The following is a 16814-nucleotide window of genomic DNA, read 5'->3' on the forward strand; positions in this document are numbered from 1 at the left end:
AATTTCTATTTCTGTGCATGAAATCTAAGTGTAAATAGAGCTAAAGTAATGCAAATGTCGCATCTCCCCAGGAGTTATTCTGAGGTGCCCACCAGCTGCTGCTGCTTGTTAGACTGAGCCGATACTTAGAACATACCTACAGAAAGAAGTGTTTTGTGCTCTGTGGAACCTGGGTTTTTGCTGTCCCACGTGTTTGTGATGTGTCTGCTCACTGGCTTGTGCTGTATCTAGGCAGGCCAGTTTCTAGCACTGTCTGTTGCCTTCTGTGAAAGGTCTGTGTATTGGCTGTATGTGGCACGGGTTTAGTACTGGTGGGAAGGGGGACTACGAGGGTGGCCTCTGTAGAAAGAGGTAAAAGGGGCTAGCCCGTTCATATTTTTGTTTCCCAGTACCCAAATATTTTAACAGTGAATGTGCCTGACCATTTAACTACCTGCTAGGACTATTCAATTTAATTGATTTCAGCAATAAATTGTGCTTCCCAAATGGGGATACAGGAAAGTTTTTTTGCAAGTATTTTAGGAGTGCAAATAGTTGTCCTAGCAGACAGGAATGGCTGTATTAGTGCTTGCACCTTTAACATAGGTGCTGTTTTGAAAGCTTTTAGGTAAGTCTGTCTTCTGGGGAAGCTGGTATTTGGCAAATAAATGCCATGATGATCAGGAATACCGGGAAAACGAATGCCTGTCTTATCTGTAATTTCTATGTCTCTGATACATGAAGCAGAAAAGAGAATTACCTTTGTTCTTATTTCTGCCTACATTCTGTAGCTATAGCCAGAGCTTTTGATCTTGTACCCCTCCTAAGTGGAAGTAAAACCTCAGAAGTAGCACCTCCTGCCCCTCCTCCACTGTCCTGGGTGTCTGCAGAGTTGTTCCTTTCACGTATTCTCACCCTTCTTTTCTCTGGCCACAGTTACATCTGCACAATAACTTTCTTCCTTCTTAGATATGTTATCACAGAGTCGTTACTGCCATTTCTAATTGGCCCAGGCTTGGCCAGCAGCACGGCTGTCCTGGAGCCATTTGGCATTGGCTCTGCTGGACATGGGGGAAGCTTCTGGCAGCTTCTCACAGAAGCCACACCTTTAGCCCCCTGCTACCAAAACCTGTCCATGCAAACCCAATATACTAGTTGTTTTCATTTAGCTGTTCTAAAGAATAGAAACAGAATAGATAATAAGAAGGGTATTATACTTTAAGTTGTAAAATGGGGAACTATTCCAACTCACATTTTTTCCTAACATGTTAGTTAATGGTTTCATGCATTTTTATCATGTTAGCAGTGAAAAGCTAAGCATACTTACTCCAGAAAGAGCTGAAAAACTCCAGTAATACTGATGACTCTCTGCTGTGGGAATTCACTGTATTACATGCAGATACTGGTGAATCATTCATATGGAAGCTTGAACTCTTAAAATTTCTAGAATTTATAATTGTTGAATTTAAGTAGTTAGACTCTTCAAGAATAAAGGGGAAGCAATAGAATCATAGAATCACAGAACTGTTTGTGTTGAGACCTTAAAGACCCTCTTGTTCCAACCCGCCTGCCATGGGCAGGGACACCTTTCACTTGACCAGGTTACTCAGAGCTCCATCCAGCCTGGCCTTGAACACATCCAGGAATGGAGCATCCACAACTTCTCTGGTGAAACTCTGGGAGTACCTTACCACTCTCAAAGTAAACAATTTTTTCCTAATATCTAATCTAAACCTACTGTCTTTTAGTTTGGATCCATTCCCCATTGTCCTGTCACTACATGCTCCTGTAAAAAATCCCTCTCAATCTTTATTTTAGCCTCCATCTGGGTACTGGAAGGACACAATTAGGTCACCCCTAAGCCTTCTCTTTTCCAGGCTCAACAAACCCAGTTCTCTCAGCCTTTCCTCACAGGAGACATGCTCCATCCCTCTAATCAACTTGGTAGCCTCCTTTGGACTCGCTCCAACAGGTCCATGTCCTTCCTGTGCTGGGACCCCAGAGCTTGATGCAGGGTTCCAGGTGGGGTCTCACCAGAGCAGAGCAGAGGGACAGAATCCCCTCCCTGGCCCTGCTGCCCACGGTGCTCTGGATGCAGCCCAGGACACGTTTGGCTTTCTGGGCTGTGAGTGCACATGGTGGGGTCATGTCCAGCCTCTCACCCACCAGCACCCCCAATATATTGCCTTGAAATACTGGCAGAAGAGAAAGAATGATAGAACTATGTGTGTCACAAGTCCCATGCTTTTTTCCTTATGTATAGCTTCCCACCAAGAACAAATCAATTATCCATCAGTCCAGCGTAGACCGTACCTCAGTCATTACAACCACTGGATAAGGAGCAGCTGTCTTGCATGGCAATGTAATATGCTCCTTTTGTTGGAGCCCAGGAGTAAAGCCAATATGGAATTTGTTGTTATAATTGTTCCATGTTCTAGCAATGCTCTTATACTAGCTCTTTTCTACTGGCTTGAGGAACTGGTTCTTGTACTTTTATATACATTTCCCAAAAGCTGCAATAACTGCAGGATGACTGTAGGATAGTCTGACTTCTCATAGTTCTGTTATAGCTATAAACTACACTAATCCCTCTTGCATTTTGTCCAACATCTTGGTTCTGTTTCAGAATAAAATGCACTTCCTTAAGCTAAAGGCAGCTGAGCAATTGGCAAAACTACTTCACAGCCCCCTGCCAATTGTTGGCAGGCAAGGAGCAAATGTTTTCCAAAGCACACAAACCAATCAGATAATATGTAGTTACAGTAGTAATTTAATGTTAAAGCACTTTTTTTTGGCCTTAACAGCTTTTATACCTCATATCACCTTCCACAGTACTTGAAAAATAGCAGCTACTTAAGCCTGTAAGATTCAGTTCAGTGTTGTAGGCTAACACTTGTAGATGGCAAATCTTATGTCTTTATTGGCAAAATAATTTTTTTCAGCCCACTCAACCAAAGAAAAGATGTTCCTTGATGGTGGCTCCCTGTATTACCACTTTAGCTTCTTTTTTTCCCTTGGAAGAACTTAATTTCAATACATTCGTTATGAGTTGAAAAGAAGAAAACAATATCATGTCTTTGGACTGTTGCTTGGAATTTTGCAAGTTAAAACCAACAGTATGAATACAGCCTCTCTTCACTGAGCCACTGTGTTTACATAGACTTAAGAAAAGGGTTGCTGTCTTCAGCTGAAATGACGGTGCTTTGTTCCCAAGATATAAATGACACTCCAGTGCCAGAGTGAGTGTAGCTGCAGAGTTTGAACAAATCAGAGATTTACTACAATATTTTGCTCAAGAGGAAATATTTTTGCTTAAACCACAGCGTAATGTAGGTGTGTTCATGCTAGGACATTTTAAGGAATATCAGTACCCATGTGCCATAAGATGTGTCAGTAGCTAAACCCATGATTCATCAAAAGTTCTTTTCCCTCAGAGATGAGTAGTTGCTGCTGGCTTTATCCCACAGGGAGGTTTATTTGGGCCTAAATGCATTGTGCTAATTTAGAGTTGTGACCCCCGCCACGTAGTTGTGCCATATTTTGTGTTGCAGGGTGGATGTGAGCTTACCAGGAAAGCATATGTTTTCTGGAAGTGCTAAACCCTCTATGCAGATACTCCTGTGGATGTGATGAGTTTTAAAGAGATGTTCCCATCCACCTCTAAATTTTGGAGAGAGATGAAACTTTAGTTTTGAGTTAGTGTCTAAACTGTTGCCTTTCAATCTTTCCTCTTCAGATAGTGGTTTAATCTCTGGGGTTTTTTGTGATATGCATACAAGCTGGGGCACCTAGAGCTGTCTTCAGTCTGCAGTGGTAGCTGGGAGGCTTCCCTCTACTCCAAAAGCTGAGGTAGCGGTGCTGCCTTCCATGGCTCAAAAGTGATCATCAAGAGGAAGATGTTTGAGTCTGTCAGCACACTTGTAACTGTGCGTAGGAAGTTTTCTCTAATTCAGTTTATTTTGGAGCATCAGGCTGCCTATCAGAGCAAAGTAGTGATTTGTGTCTAGGCCCAAAGGTAGTCTTTTTGTAGAGCACAGATTCTGCAATTGGCCATTCAAAGGCATGCTACGAATCCGGACATTATCCCAATGAGAAAGAGATGTGTATAAAATAGCTTTCTGATACCTAAAATTATAAACTAGCTTTGTCCTTAACCCTGCCAGGTACTGATGAACAAAATGCTAATGAGCTTGTAAGCATTGTGGTGAAAAAGGAGTAACCTGCTGCATTTTAGACCACATTAAATAATGCCAGACTTCTAGATTCAAAAAGTTTCTCTTCAGGGGCTGGGAGGTGGTCAGCCGAGCTGCCTGTGTAAGTGCACCCAAATAATTTATATTCAGAAAACCCCACAACTGTAACGTGCAAATGAGGATTTCCCACCTGTGGAAAATGTGGCTAACATTCCACATTATCTCATGACATAGAATTGTGAACACTTCCTAATGTATTTCCTATCTTCTGTGTGTACAGCAGGGTGGAAGAAAATATGAATGAGTATGTTGGTTTTGGGTGGTAGGGGATTTTTAGAGAGAAGGAAGGAAGAGGCAGTAGGTGGGTAAGAAAAAATGAGGTGGAGAGAAACATGTTGCATCTAAATGAAGTGCTGTGCTCTCTAGAGCAGGCACGGTGAGGCTGTTCTGCTGGCAACAAGAGCTGCTGTTACCCGTGCTGTTACGACCAGTTAGTCTAAGGAGAGAAGTTTGACTCTGAACAGTTAGTGTGCTGCTTGACCCTATCACGAGATAATATTCAGTAGCAAATGCTGTGAAGAAAGTGAATGTAACAGCTTCTGTGGGGAAAAATTGGCAGGAAGGCAACTAGAAGCAGACTGTGAGACACTTCTTACAAACTGTGCTTAGAAACCAATCTGTTCTTCTTTATTGTTCTCTGATGAAGGGATGGATTATAAATCTGTCTATAAAGCCTTGAGGCCTGTGATAGTACAGTATCTGCAGCTTTTCCAGTTGAAGGTTTAAAAACTCTTAATGTTTTTTATGCAAAAAAGGGTAAGAATCTATTAAAAAATTCTGAAAATGTACATATAAAAACCTTAGGCTCAGGCTCATAAAATTATTATTTTATGCAGAAGAAAGATTGAAACAACAATATTCTAAATAGGTTTTTACACTTCTTACCTACAATGCTTATAGTTTGGCTAAGATAATTATCTAACTTTGGAAGTTTTAATACAAAAGAGATCTATGTCATCTGTACTTCAGTCTGTCCTTAGAGCACATGCAGAGTCAAACTTCCCTTACAGGGCAGTACACTGAATTTAGTTTTTTTTATGATGCCTTGGTAATAGTGTATGTGTGTGTCTAGAACCATAAAAGGTTACATGTGTTATGTGAGCGGTGTACAAGCTCAGTGCTCCAATGAATGGTCCACTCTTGTCCCGCTGAATGTGCACATAAACACAGTGTTCTGCTGTGTTAACAGCCCATACTCATTCCCACGAAGTCAAATGTCTGAACAAAATACGTGGAAGCCGGGTTGGATATTGTGCCATGGGCCTTAATCACTCTCCGCATCAACAGAAGCCGTCTGTGCTCCAAACACGGTTTTGTATCGCCTCACAGTTGACGACAATGGCTTGAATTCGCTCCCTTGAAACCACCCCGTGACTGGTCTCAGGTCTGTAGGTCCTGTCCGAGAAGGAAGCCCGGAAAGACCCCGGATTCGGCCACGAAACGCTTTTGTTCCTTCTGCTTATCTTTCTCTTTAAAAGAACATCTTGTTTCACCATGTCTTACATCAAAGGTAAGGCGAATAATCTGCGAAACTGATCGAAGTAGACTATAATGCGATGCGATTTTTGTGTGATAAAGCGCCTCGTCTCTGCGGGTGGATCAGGAGGCTGGGTGACAGGGCCATCTGCTGGCAGCGGGACTCCGACAGCATCCCTGTGAATTCCGCTGGGAACGACTCTAGTTCTGGGAGTGGTTAACAGCTTCATTCTAACTTCCCAACACCCGTGACTCTTCTTAAATTATCTTTGTAAGCGGCTTAGTATCTTATATATTAATTTCTGACTTGGTAGCAGAACTTTTTACTGTAAAGAAAGAAAACTCTTTAACTGTAAATTTAGCCTGCATTCAAAAGTTAAATGGGATGTTTGATCTGGGACCAGTATTACCATAGATTATGCCAAAATTTAAAACTATATTCTGAGGAAGTGCGGGTTTGTAGATTAATATCTCAGATCAATGAGAAATTAATGTTAATGCTCAGTCTTCACATAAAATGTCTACATTAGGGACATTTTGATTAAAAATACAAATCAGATATCTTGTGAAGAAATAGAAAGAAGCCAAACGGTCTGTCATACTAACATTGTTAAATTTCTTGTGTCTTCCATATTGAAAAGACTTTTGGATGTATTTTCATTTTACTTTTGCAAGCACCGTGCAATCAATGCAGCATCTCAAACATAACAAGCATGTCTAATACATGTATGCTCATGTTTACCTGTCTGTATGTCCAGTGTGATGACTGAAAATATTATAGGTAATAAATCAGAGCTTATGATCTATCCCTTTGCAAGTTGATAATTAATATCATGGAATTGTATATGCATATAAGAATAAATTGGGTAAGCAACATGTAAACATGCTTTATGGTTTTGTCTTTTGAGAACCTGCAGTTTCCCTTCAAGAAGACTTTGTGACAATAAATGTGCATAGTTCTTTAATATATGTGATCTTATGCAAATTAAAGTACATCAGTCCACACTACTTGACATGTGTGTATTGCTGATGTAACAGGTCACACCGTTGTCTCAAGCCTGTGGTAGAGCAAGGCTAGTCCTGGTTCCAGTAGTGTTTATAGCAGGTCTCTTAAAGCAGTACCCCTGATCACTCTTGTAATTGCAGTAAGAGATGTGATGCAGTAGCTCCTTGCTGACAGAATGGCAATTTGTTGTAGACTAAAATTATCCCCTGAGAATGCAGTGATCTGACTGTATCCAAAAATCTTTCCTCTCCGATTTTTGTTGTCTCTAGCATCATATAACTTCATCCCACAGAGAAAGCAGGTTATTATATACTGTCTAGGGGCTGTTCTGACCTTTTTGACTTCTAAACTGTTTTCCACTTTTTTACAATTTGACAATTCAGCAAATGAAATGACAGAGATGGATTTCATTACAGGAGCTTTGACCAAAACTATTTATTGCTTACCTAGTAAACCTGACCATAAATGTAATTGATTTATACATCCCACAAAAAGCACAAACATTAGCCAGTGGCTGCTTGTAGTGCTGCTGTGTAGAAATTATGTGTATGGAGGGATAATTTTTCTTCTAGCCAAAAGACAGTGCAAGAGTAAAGCAACAGTGTTTTATGTTTTCTGTGGATCAGGACCGATTTTTTTCCCCTGGTAGTTCACTCTGCATTTTCACTTTCTGTTTTAGTGACTGTTTTCTGTTATCTGTTCCAAAAGGATGGCAAAAGGGACTGCAGTATATCAGAAAGGATGGATTGGACTGTGGGGAGGAGGAAGTAATCTCCTCTTGCCTGAGAAACTTGAAAGAGAATGTCTGTGGTACTAGGAAGCTAACTTGACAGCATGAGTAATATAGACAGAGCTATTCAAGTTCTGACCATCGGGCTGAGATGGAAGGCCAGGTGAGGTGTTGTTTCATGTTCATATCTTTTTCCTGAAACTCTTTTGGCTGAATGTAAGTGCTGTCCAGTAACTGTAATTTTTTTGTCAAGTTCACCTGTGAAAAATTGTACTGTATAAGGGAAATGGCATTTTACCTGCAAAGTGCAGTTTTGCTCCTGGTTTACTGTGCTGAGTACTGGTCTCCAAGTTGTCTACACCTGCTGAAGTTCTTGTTTGCACAGTGATATTGAGCAAATATTGGATTTGTTGTCTGACTGGTGCAACTGCATCTCTTCCATGTGGCAACACCTTGGTAATGAAAACCTTGTTTTGTCAGCATGGAAGTAAGTAGGCTGTGGCTGTGGTTATTGGATTTTTTCCGTGTGATATTGGCTGTGTGATGTACAGTGTAACTATTCCTATTAAAGTACTGAGTCAGATCACTTTTTTGTGAAGGTCCACAAATTCCATAGGACCGGTTCTGAGCAGGCCATTGCAGAATATAAGTGCAGTAAAGCATAGCCCTCCAAAAAACTGTAAAAGGATTTGTCATAAATTGGACGAAATCTTACATTTGTAGCAAAAAATGGAATGGAATACCATTTTCGCACTGATACCCAATCTGTTGGTTTTCTGTCTCAGCATCAGCTTGAGACCAGGCAGCGCTCAGGTTACCAAGACAGGGAGGGTTCAGCAGAGCCCCAGGCGGTGGCACGGACAAAGCCCATCGATCGCTGCAGGACTCTGACAGCTGCGGAGGGAGGACCGAGCTGCTTCTAGAAGCGCATCAGTGTGTCAGAACCTTGATGCTGCTGTGCACCTTGATTTACGTTTTTGGATAGTTTTGGATAGTGGTAAACAGTTCTGTGACCTTGGGTGAACAGTTTTATTTAAGGTCCAGAAATGAAGATAAGGAGCCTCTCTTCCTTTTACGTCTCTCTATGGTTGCTGTTCACAGCAGTGAGACTCAAAGGTGAGAATACTGCTTGCTAGCTAAATGTTGCATTGAGGTTTATTTTATTCAGATAGGATCTTGTGACCTGATGTACCCTACATGGCTGAGCCCCAGAAGTATTTAATCTGTTTAGTTTTACGTTGTCTCACTGATGCATTGACAAAATGATCAGGTACGACCAGAACTGCAGTGCTCTTCGGGAATACCTTTTTAGTCAGGAAGATTTGTTTTGAACTCTTAATTAGTCCAGGAAATCGGTGTGAATCACCAGAGAGAGATGTACTCCAAAGCACTTGTTCCCTACGTATTGCCGCCTGGCATTTGCGCAAGTGCTGCGAGTGTGTGAGGGGCTGAAATGCTGAAGTGATAATGACTCAAACAATTGGCCATTTGCAAAAGCAGCAGGTGCTCTGATGAGGCCGGATTTGTGCCCCACGACCGAAGGGGAGGGGGAGAGCTTTTGAAGCTGCGTAAGATCGCGCCAGGTGCAGAGGGGGTGAGCACCCATCACCAGAGATCACCACGACAAATCAACCTTTGTTTAGCAACAAGATGAGTTTTGAACCAGATAAGGGAGAAGACCGATAAGAAGCAGATCTTGTGAGATGGGATAATACTTTTTATCCTGTATGGTGATATCTGTCCTCTCCATTTTCTACTCTTATCCTTTATTCCTCTTTCTTTCTTTTTCTTCTGTATTTTCTTAAGTGTAATCTTGATGCTTTTATATTGTTTCATTCCTATAGATAATAACCGATACGGCTACATACCTCTTTCCCACTGTTGAAATTGATACAACTTTAAAAATTTTTTTGTAGCTTTGGTCAGGGGTTTGTTCGCCTTTGCCCAGGGGGAGGGGAATTGAAGTTTCTCTTCAAAAGACCCTGTTCACCGGGTGAGGTCTGATGAGTTTAACATCTACAGATTGGGAGTAGCCAGAAGATGCACAGGAAATAAACGAACATTAAGGGGCATTACCCCCCTGGTGCTGTCGGAGACACCTGGTCTGGGAAAAGATTGATAAGAGAACCAAGGAATGAGGACCTGATTAGCATCGAAGGGGAAGGGATCAATAACCAATAGGAGATTGAACACTGAGAACTGTGTAATTTGAGTGAATGTGAATTTCTTTGGGTTTTTTTTCTGTGTAAATAGGTGAAAAGTCTGGTAAAGAACCGTGTATGATGGAATGATTTTCACTGCACAACCCGGACATGTGTGGATGAAATAATTTCTATTGCACATCTGACTCAGAATAACACCCTGCCCAGAATAAAGTAATGCCTAATTCTCTAACACTGAAAAGATGTTGTTGGAGAGTTTCTGGTTTTCCCATAGTTTCAGTGACACCATTGCAACCAAATTGTTCTAAAATAAACCTGCCACACATAAATATATGTATTTATACATAACCAGTCATTCGGTGTCATTTCACTCTAATCCGTCCCAAGGGATCTATTAACAAGAACCTCAGTTACCTCACCTTCAGGGGTGGGTTGTAACAGAGTGGTCCTGTTGTCCTTGCCCTTTGTTTTAAGAAATTTGTGAATCTATATAAAGATGATACAGAGGCTGCCTAGAGAAACTGTGACATACAAAACAGTATGAAACAGCAAAAGTGCCATTCAAAACCTCAAGTTTCAGTGAATTATCCTTAGTATCTAAGTCTGGATAGCAAGAAGCATCTCCAAATACATGGTTTGGAAAAGATGTTGGTGCTAAGATGTATTCACACATCATGCAATTGCCAGCTTGTGAAGAAAAGCAGCTCAGATTTTTACAGGTGGTAGTTTGAAAAGAAAAAGACTGAATTCTGGAAGTAGCAGGAATCTTACCAGTGCTGGATTTGAGGAGATACCAGAAGCCATTATCCTGTGAGTAGGTGTGATTTCAGACCTTGCTGACTGGAAGTCAGTAAACTCTGCCTGTGAAAGTCATTGGTAAAATAAAAGTAATTATATTTACTTTCAAAAAATGTAGGAATTGGTGTATACAGAGTGTTTTTCAGTGAAAAGCTTGAGTTAGCTGTTCATTTACTCCAGGTGAATGCTGTCTTTATTTGAATAGCTTCATCAGGTGCACTTCTGTAGCTGAACTCATGGTATTCTACAATATATGAATGATAAATATATTTATAGCAAATACCTCTTGAAGCAGTAGAAAGAGGGTGTTTTCTGATGCTGCTCGGTGCTTAATCTATTGTACTGAACAAGTCCATGTTATCTAGCTGTAGAATCAGCCAAAGGAAAATATGCTCACATGCTGTTTAATGAACTGTTTGAAGACTACTCCAATGCTCTGAGACCAGTGGAAGACACAGATAAAGTACTGAATGTCACCCTTCAGATCACATTGTCCCAAATTAAAGACATGGTGAGTAAAAGCACAGTTCTGTTTTTCTAAAATTATGCAGAAATATACTAGGTGTAAGCCTTTTGTTTGGAATAGGAAGAGCAGCCTTCATTTTGTTGTCACAGCTTCAGAAATGCTTCCTCACGGGCGGGGGAGGGGGGTGTGTCCTGTTCCCCGTTTTTTTGTAGTTGGTTGCAACTCTGGTTGCAACACTTAAGGCTTCCATTATAAGTCTGGAAACTTAGAGCTGCTGAATTTTTAAGACTTCTTTTGTAGTTAGGTGCTGGTATCACACCCTCCAGGCAACCATTGCTGAGTTTTAAATACAGCAAATGCTTTTTCTAAGATGCAATTAATTTCTTCATAAAATCCCTAAAATTAGCCTTCAGTAATTTTTATAAATATGGTTCTCTAGATATACTTTTAAGGCAAAAGAAAATGTGTCTGCAGGGAGAAGGGAAGATTATTTTTGTGACTTCTGAATTATAATTTCAAGGCCTCGCCAAGCTTTCAAAGGATTTCTTAGCCTGAATCTGTTAGCTGTTTGCTATTCTGAAACTTGCAAAAGGAAATTAGGAAGATACTGGGAGCCTTAGACACTGATTAAAACTAGGGAGGGTGCTGAGGGAAGAAGGTTTGCACAAGCAAAAGTCCAAACCAGTGATTTCCCTGTACAGTGTATGGGCCTAGATGCCTGTCTGAGAATGATTTTGTGGCCTGTCAGTATTCTGGCCTGTTTTGAGCACTACATCAAAGCCATATCACAAATGCTGTCTGCGTCTAAGATGTCATTTTGTCACCTTCAGCTAGAAATATCTCTACATTTTTATGCAGGATGAAAGGAACCAGATTTTGTCAGCTTACTTATGGATTCGACAAAGCTGGTATGATGCATACCTCAGATGGGACAAAGATAAATATGATGGGTTGGATTCTATCAGGATTCCAAGCAATTTGGTTTGGAGACCAGATATTGTCCTATATAACAAGTGAGTGTGGCTGGAGAAAATCAGCTTGCATATTTGAGGGAGGGAGGGGGTTAAAGGAGCAACTGGCCCACAGGGTCTAAACTTTCATCACTACCTTACCTTAGCAAGGGGTATGTTTGTTGCCTTAACATTTGTTGTTGATAATCTAAATATTTTGCAATAAAGCTATAGACAAGATCTGAAAATTATGCTACACAACAAAGCTATTCTGAATTTCTCTGCACTGAGAATTGAATACCCTGGCTGTCTGTGGTGCTTTCTGCTGAGGCTCCTAGGAAGTTCTGGAAGATTGTCCACAAAAAACTGATACACAAAGGCTGCACTCCTTGTCTGCTCTCCCAGGCCAATAATGACCAGCAGATTATTTTCATTTTTAATGGACTCTTATCCTACTGTATCCCGTTTGAGGTCAAGTTGGAAGAAGCTATGGCCAATGAATACAACATAATTTAGCAGCACTGACGTTTGGCATTCATGGGCACTCATATCTGTAAATAATGGTTAATAGTAGGTTCCTACTAAAATTCAGTGTAAATATGATTTCAGAAGCATGCTTTTAATGGTGCGAAAGGAGGGTCTTCCCCCTTGCTCACCTTCTCTGGCCCACACTCTTAAGTTGTTGTGTCTCAATCCTGATTGTCATTTTTCTGTCTTTTAGGGCTGATGATGACTTTTCAGAACCAGTAAATACTAATGTAGTGCTGAGATATGATGGAAAAATCACTTGGGATGCACCTGCTATCACAAAGAGTTCATGTGTAGTGGATGTGTCTTATTTTCCTTTTGACAGCCAGCAGTGCAACCTTACCTTTGGGTCCTGGACCTATAATGGTAATCAGGTAGACATCATCAATTCTCTTGATAGTGGTGACCTCTCTGACTTCATAGAAGATGTGGAATGGGAGATTCATGGTATGCCAGCAGTTAAGAATGTTATCACTTACGGCTGCTGCTCTGAGCCTTATCCAGATGTGACCTTCACACTGATTTTGAAAAGGAAGTCCTCTTTCTACATATTTAATCTGTTGCTTCCCTGTATTTTGATCTCTTTCCTGGCCCCACTGGGATTTTATCTTCCTGCAGACTCTGGTGAGAAAGTGTCTCTGGGTGTTACAGTTCTTCTTGCTCTGACTGTGTTCCAGCTGATGGTTGCAGAGATCATGCCCCCATCTGAAAATGTACCTTTGATAGGTGAGCTTTACAAGCTTTGTCTTTAAGCATGACTCACTAACAGCAGGGCTGTACGTCAGGGAATCTGTATGTAATTTGTGATTTCTGGGAAGATTTTTGAAACATAGTGAAGTACTTAAAATGTGTGTGGAATTTGTATACGTATGCTGCAGTTTTTAAAAGTTATTTTGTGTTTATTTTAAATTATACATTAACTAGCTATTTTATATTTATTAAATATAGCTAGATGTTTAGAATTATGGTATCACGTCTTGAAATAAAGCTAGTAATGGAAGACAATTTTAGAACTAACACATTAAATGTAATCAAGATCTATAAGCATGAGGTCAGACTGTTTCAAGATATGTTTCTGTCAGATCCAGATGGTTGGATGGCCTAGCTGGCATATTCACAGTTGACTTAATATCTGACAATTGCTACATTGGATTATAGTTCCTGGGAATCCATTATGCTGAAATTTAATTTATGTCTAGGAGTTCAGAAAATTTCATGTGTAATGAAAGGGACCTAGCTTCAGTCTGTTTTCTCTATTCTCACACTCTCCCTTGCCATCCTTTCCAATCCCTTCGAAAATGGGCTCACATCACACTTGTCTGTGTCATGTCCTGTGTCATTGCTGTCAGCCCTCGCTTTTCCTGTGGAGGCTGCAGAGCAGGGCTGGGAGCTGCCTCTCTGCGTAGGTTGGCTGGGTGGTCAGCTGTGTACTTCAGTTGCCAAAAGCAAGGGCAGAGGAGCACAGCTTGTATTCACTTCAGCTTGCCACCCTTCAGCTCTGACCTCTGAGCTGGCAGCACACTGGTTGTGGATACCAGCAAGGTCTGGATATTCACTGATGTGTGTGAGTGTGAAAGAATGGATCTGCTGGTGTGGGGTGCACCAATAGCTCAAACAAAGTGTTGTCATCACTGTTGTTAATACATGAGGAAGTGGGATTTCCAAGGTGCCATGTGAAGCCATTAGCATGGGGATTTTGCAGACACTAGGAAAAGAGCAAGGCTCTTGAGAAACATTTTTGAGCTGCTTTCTGAATGGATGTGTTTCAAGAAATCAGAGGGTTTAGTTGCAAATATTTATCATGCTCATGCAGTAGTCACTTACTCATCTGATAAAGACAAGCCAGTAATGAGAATGAGATTTTATTTTAATGGCTTTGATCTTTGCTTTTAAATGGTAAATTATGATCTAAGAGAATTGGGGTGATTAAAAATGTTTCACTTGCATTTATGCTTAACACTAAGTTGTCACACTGTTACTTCTCATTGAATTTTTTTATTAGGGTAGCATCTTTAATATGATTTTATTTTGTGTTCCAGGAAAGTACTACATAGCAACCATGACCATGATCACAGCTTCCACTGCATTGACAATCATTATAATGAATCTCCATCATTGTGGCTCAGAAGCAAAGCCTGTTCCACAATGGGCCAAGGTGGTTATTTTGGACTATATGTCAAAAATCTTTTTTGTTTATGATGTGGGTGAAAATTGCACAAGTCCAAAAAGAGAGAAGGAAGAAGAACGTAGGTTAGAGGGGGATGATGGGTGTCAGAGGAGGCACAAAGAGGTAAGGAGTCCTCTTTCCAATAGGAATGATGACTGTAATCTCAAGGAGAAGCTCAATGGAAATTGGAATAAAAGCTGTGGAGTTCATGATGAAAATGTTAGGGAGACTGTTAATTGCTGTTCTTGTTACAAAATGCTGATTAAAAATATCGAGTATATTGCTAATTGTGTTAGAGACCATAAAGCAAATCGGGCCAAAGGAATTGAGTGGAAAAAAGTTGCAAAAGTGATGGACAGGTTTTTCATGTGGATTTTCTTTATCATGGTGTTCTTTATGAGTGTGCTGATCATTGGGAAGGCTGCTTAACTGAAAATGAATATGTTCCTTTTGTAAATCTGAATATTCTCTGTTTGTTTAGGTGGAGTTCTGTGACAGGGGTGCTTTTGAGATCTTTGTCTTGCATTCTGTAACAATAAAGAAATTGATTCTGTAGGCTGTGACAGTGAGTCCAGACACTGCATAACTGAGGACTTTGCTGGTGACTGTCGTTGCCTTTTAGCATGGGTGTGCTGATGAGGCTGCAGGATAAGCTGTCAGTGTTCCACCTTGGTGAGCGGTGGCCATGACTTCAGGCTGTCTAGGCCAGAGCATTGCAGCAGTGGAGCAGACAGCCTAGCAGGGAGCACTGTATTCACAGGGCTGCATCTCTGCACCTTGTACTTTGATCAGCCCTTTCTCTCTTCCAGGGGGGAAAAAAAAGTGTATTTGTGACATGGTGACATTTTCTGGAGATCATCCCTTCATGGCATTACCTTTTTTCCTTTTGTTTTTAGTTTGTCTTGAAAACTTACATTTTTTGTTACAGCTCACTGATCACTGTTCCTATCATTTCATAGGCTCTACGTCTATCTGCTGTGCCTTTAGCTTCCAATATGGTTGAGCTTAACTGAATATGACCTTCCTCTTTTTCGTTTCCTGCTGCTGAATGTTACTGTATTGTCACCATGGCTTCAGTAAGCCAGAGAGCCAGGGTTTCTGCTCACTGAGTCAGAGGGCCTCTCTTCAATTCTTCCTCTTGAGCCTAATAATTGGAAGACCTTCTCCCGTCCTTCCTACATGTCTCATTGCCCTGGGCACTTGTGTAAGATGTGCCTTTAAATGTTACTTGAGACTGCTAAAATAGGAGGCTGTGACTTCTGTCTTCGCTCATTGTATTTACTACCAGTGTTCACCCTTTGTGTCCCTTGTCCACTCTTACATGCTCCTTAATACTTAAATTTTAAACAGTTTACAGGAATGCCAAGGTTGCTCTGTGCATTACTTAGCACAAAATCATGATCTTACAGACTAATTAAAGTAGTGCCATAATCAACACTCCTTGCTCAACCCCTTAGTACTTACATGTATGGGAAAACGTTTGTTGCTTACAACACCAAAAACCCCTCTTCTGTGTGTTAATTTCTGTTAACCCTCTCACACTGATAGAGCTCTGGAGGATGTCTCTTGTAGTAAAGTAAGAAACCAGTATCCCGGGCATGCCCACGGCAAATAAATTGCTTTTGCAAAGCACCCTGAACTTTGAAACCATGATATTCTAGATGCAGTGGGAGAGGCAGAATGGCATTGTAATGGATCCCAGTCAAAAGTTCATGTGATAAAACTCACTTTCATAATTGTTGGAGTTAACAGGAGCATACCTGTGAATCAGTAACTTAAGAGCAAGGAGCTGAACTGGTAAAGTGATGCAGTTGTTATGCCCAAATTTACTGGAAGAGAGGGAATTGTTTTTTTAATTTTGATGATGTAAATGATGCATTGAATTGCTAATGGCAGGTTTTCTTTTGTGTGGAATAATTAACACTGTAAACTTATCTGGATTCTCATACATAATGCAAGCCTTAAAGTCCAGGTTTTAGTGTAAAGCTAAACTGGTTGTCTAGCCAAGAATAAACTCAGTATGTGGAAAAAGTCTCAAGTGTGTTCCCCGTGTATTATCAGTTCCCACTCAACCAGGGTAACTTTGAGTAGCTCCTTTAGAAGACAAGCTGTTCATTTTCATTCACTGTGCAGAAAAAAGATTGCATCAATTTGCCACGTAGTTCAGGGTTTGGCACTTACACTGCCTGCTTGAGGAAACTGGTTTGCTCATTGTTGTGGAAAAATTATTGTCTGTAAAGCTGAGGGAGCAAGGTATTTAAAGATAAGGGTAAAACATTCAGAACAAGAGTCTTCAGCA

At 40.7% G+C, this 16814-nt stretch overlaps 1 protein-coding gene across 1 annotated transcript; it reads left to right on the plus strand.

Moving 5' to 3' along the window:
- Nucleotides 1-5726: 5726 nt before the first annotated feature.
- Nucleotides 5727-16513, plus strand: CHRNA9 (cholinergic receptor nicotinic alpha 9 subunit). Its single transcript, XM_048303979.1, has 5 exons — nucleotides 5727-5742; nucleotides 10776-10915; nucleotides 11729-11883; nucleotides 12542-13074; nucleotides 14388-16513. Exons 1-5 carry the CDS (start codon nucleotides 5727-5729, stop codon nucleotides 14942-14944), a joined length of 1401 nt encoding a protein of 466 aa, XP_048159936.1. The 3' UTR covers nucleotides 14945-16513.
- Nucleotides 16514-16814: the final 301 nt, after the last annotated feature.

Source organism: Corvus hawaiiensis, chromosome 5, assembly GCF_020740725.1.
Source record: "Corvus hawaiiensis isolate bCorHaw1 chromosome 5, bCorHaw1.pri.cur, whole genome shotgun sequence".
In the NCBI taxonomy this organism is placed as follows: domain Eukaryota; kingdom Metazoa; phylum Chordata; class Aves; order Passeriformes; family Corvidae; genus Corvus; species Corvus hawaiiensis.

Excerpts from the sequence above, each read along its gene's own strand:
- CHRNA9 (XM_048303979.1), top strand. Across the intron at positions 11,884-12,541 it reads GATATTGTCCTATATAACAA|GGCTGATGATGACTTTTCAG; the intron begins GTGAGTGTGGCT and ends TCTGTCTTTTAG. Across the intron at positions 13,075-14,387 it reads TGAAAATGTACCTTTGATAG|GAAAGTACTACATAGCAACC; the intron begins GTGAGCTTTACA and ends TTTGTGTTCCAG.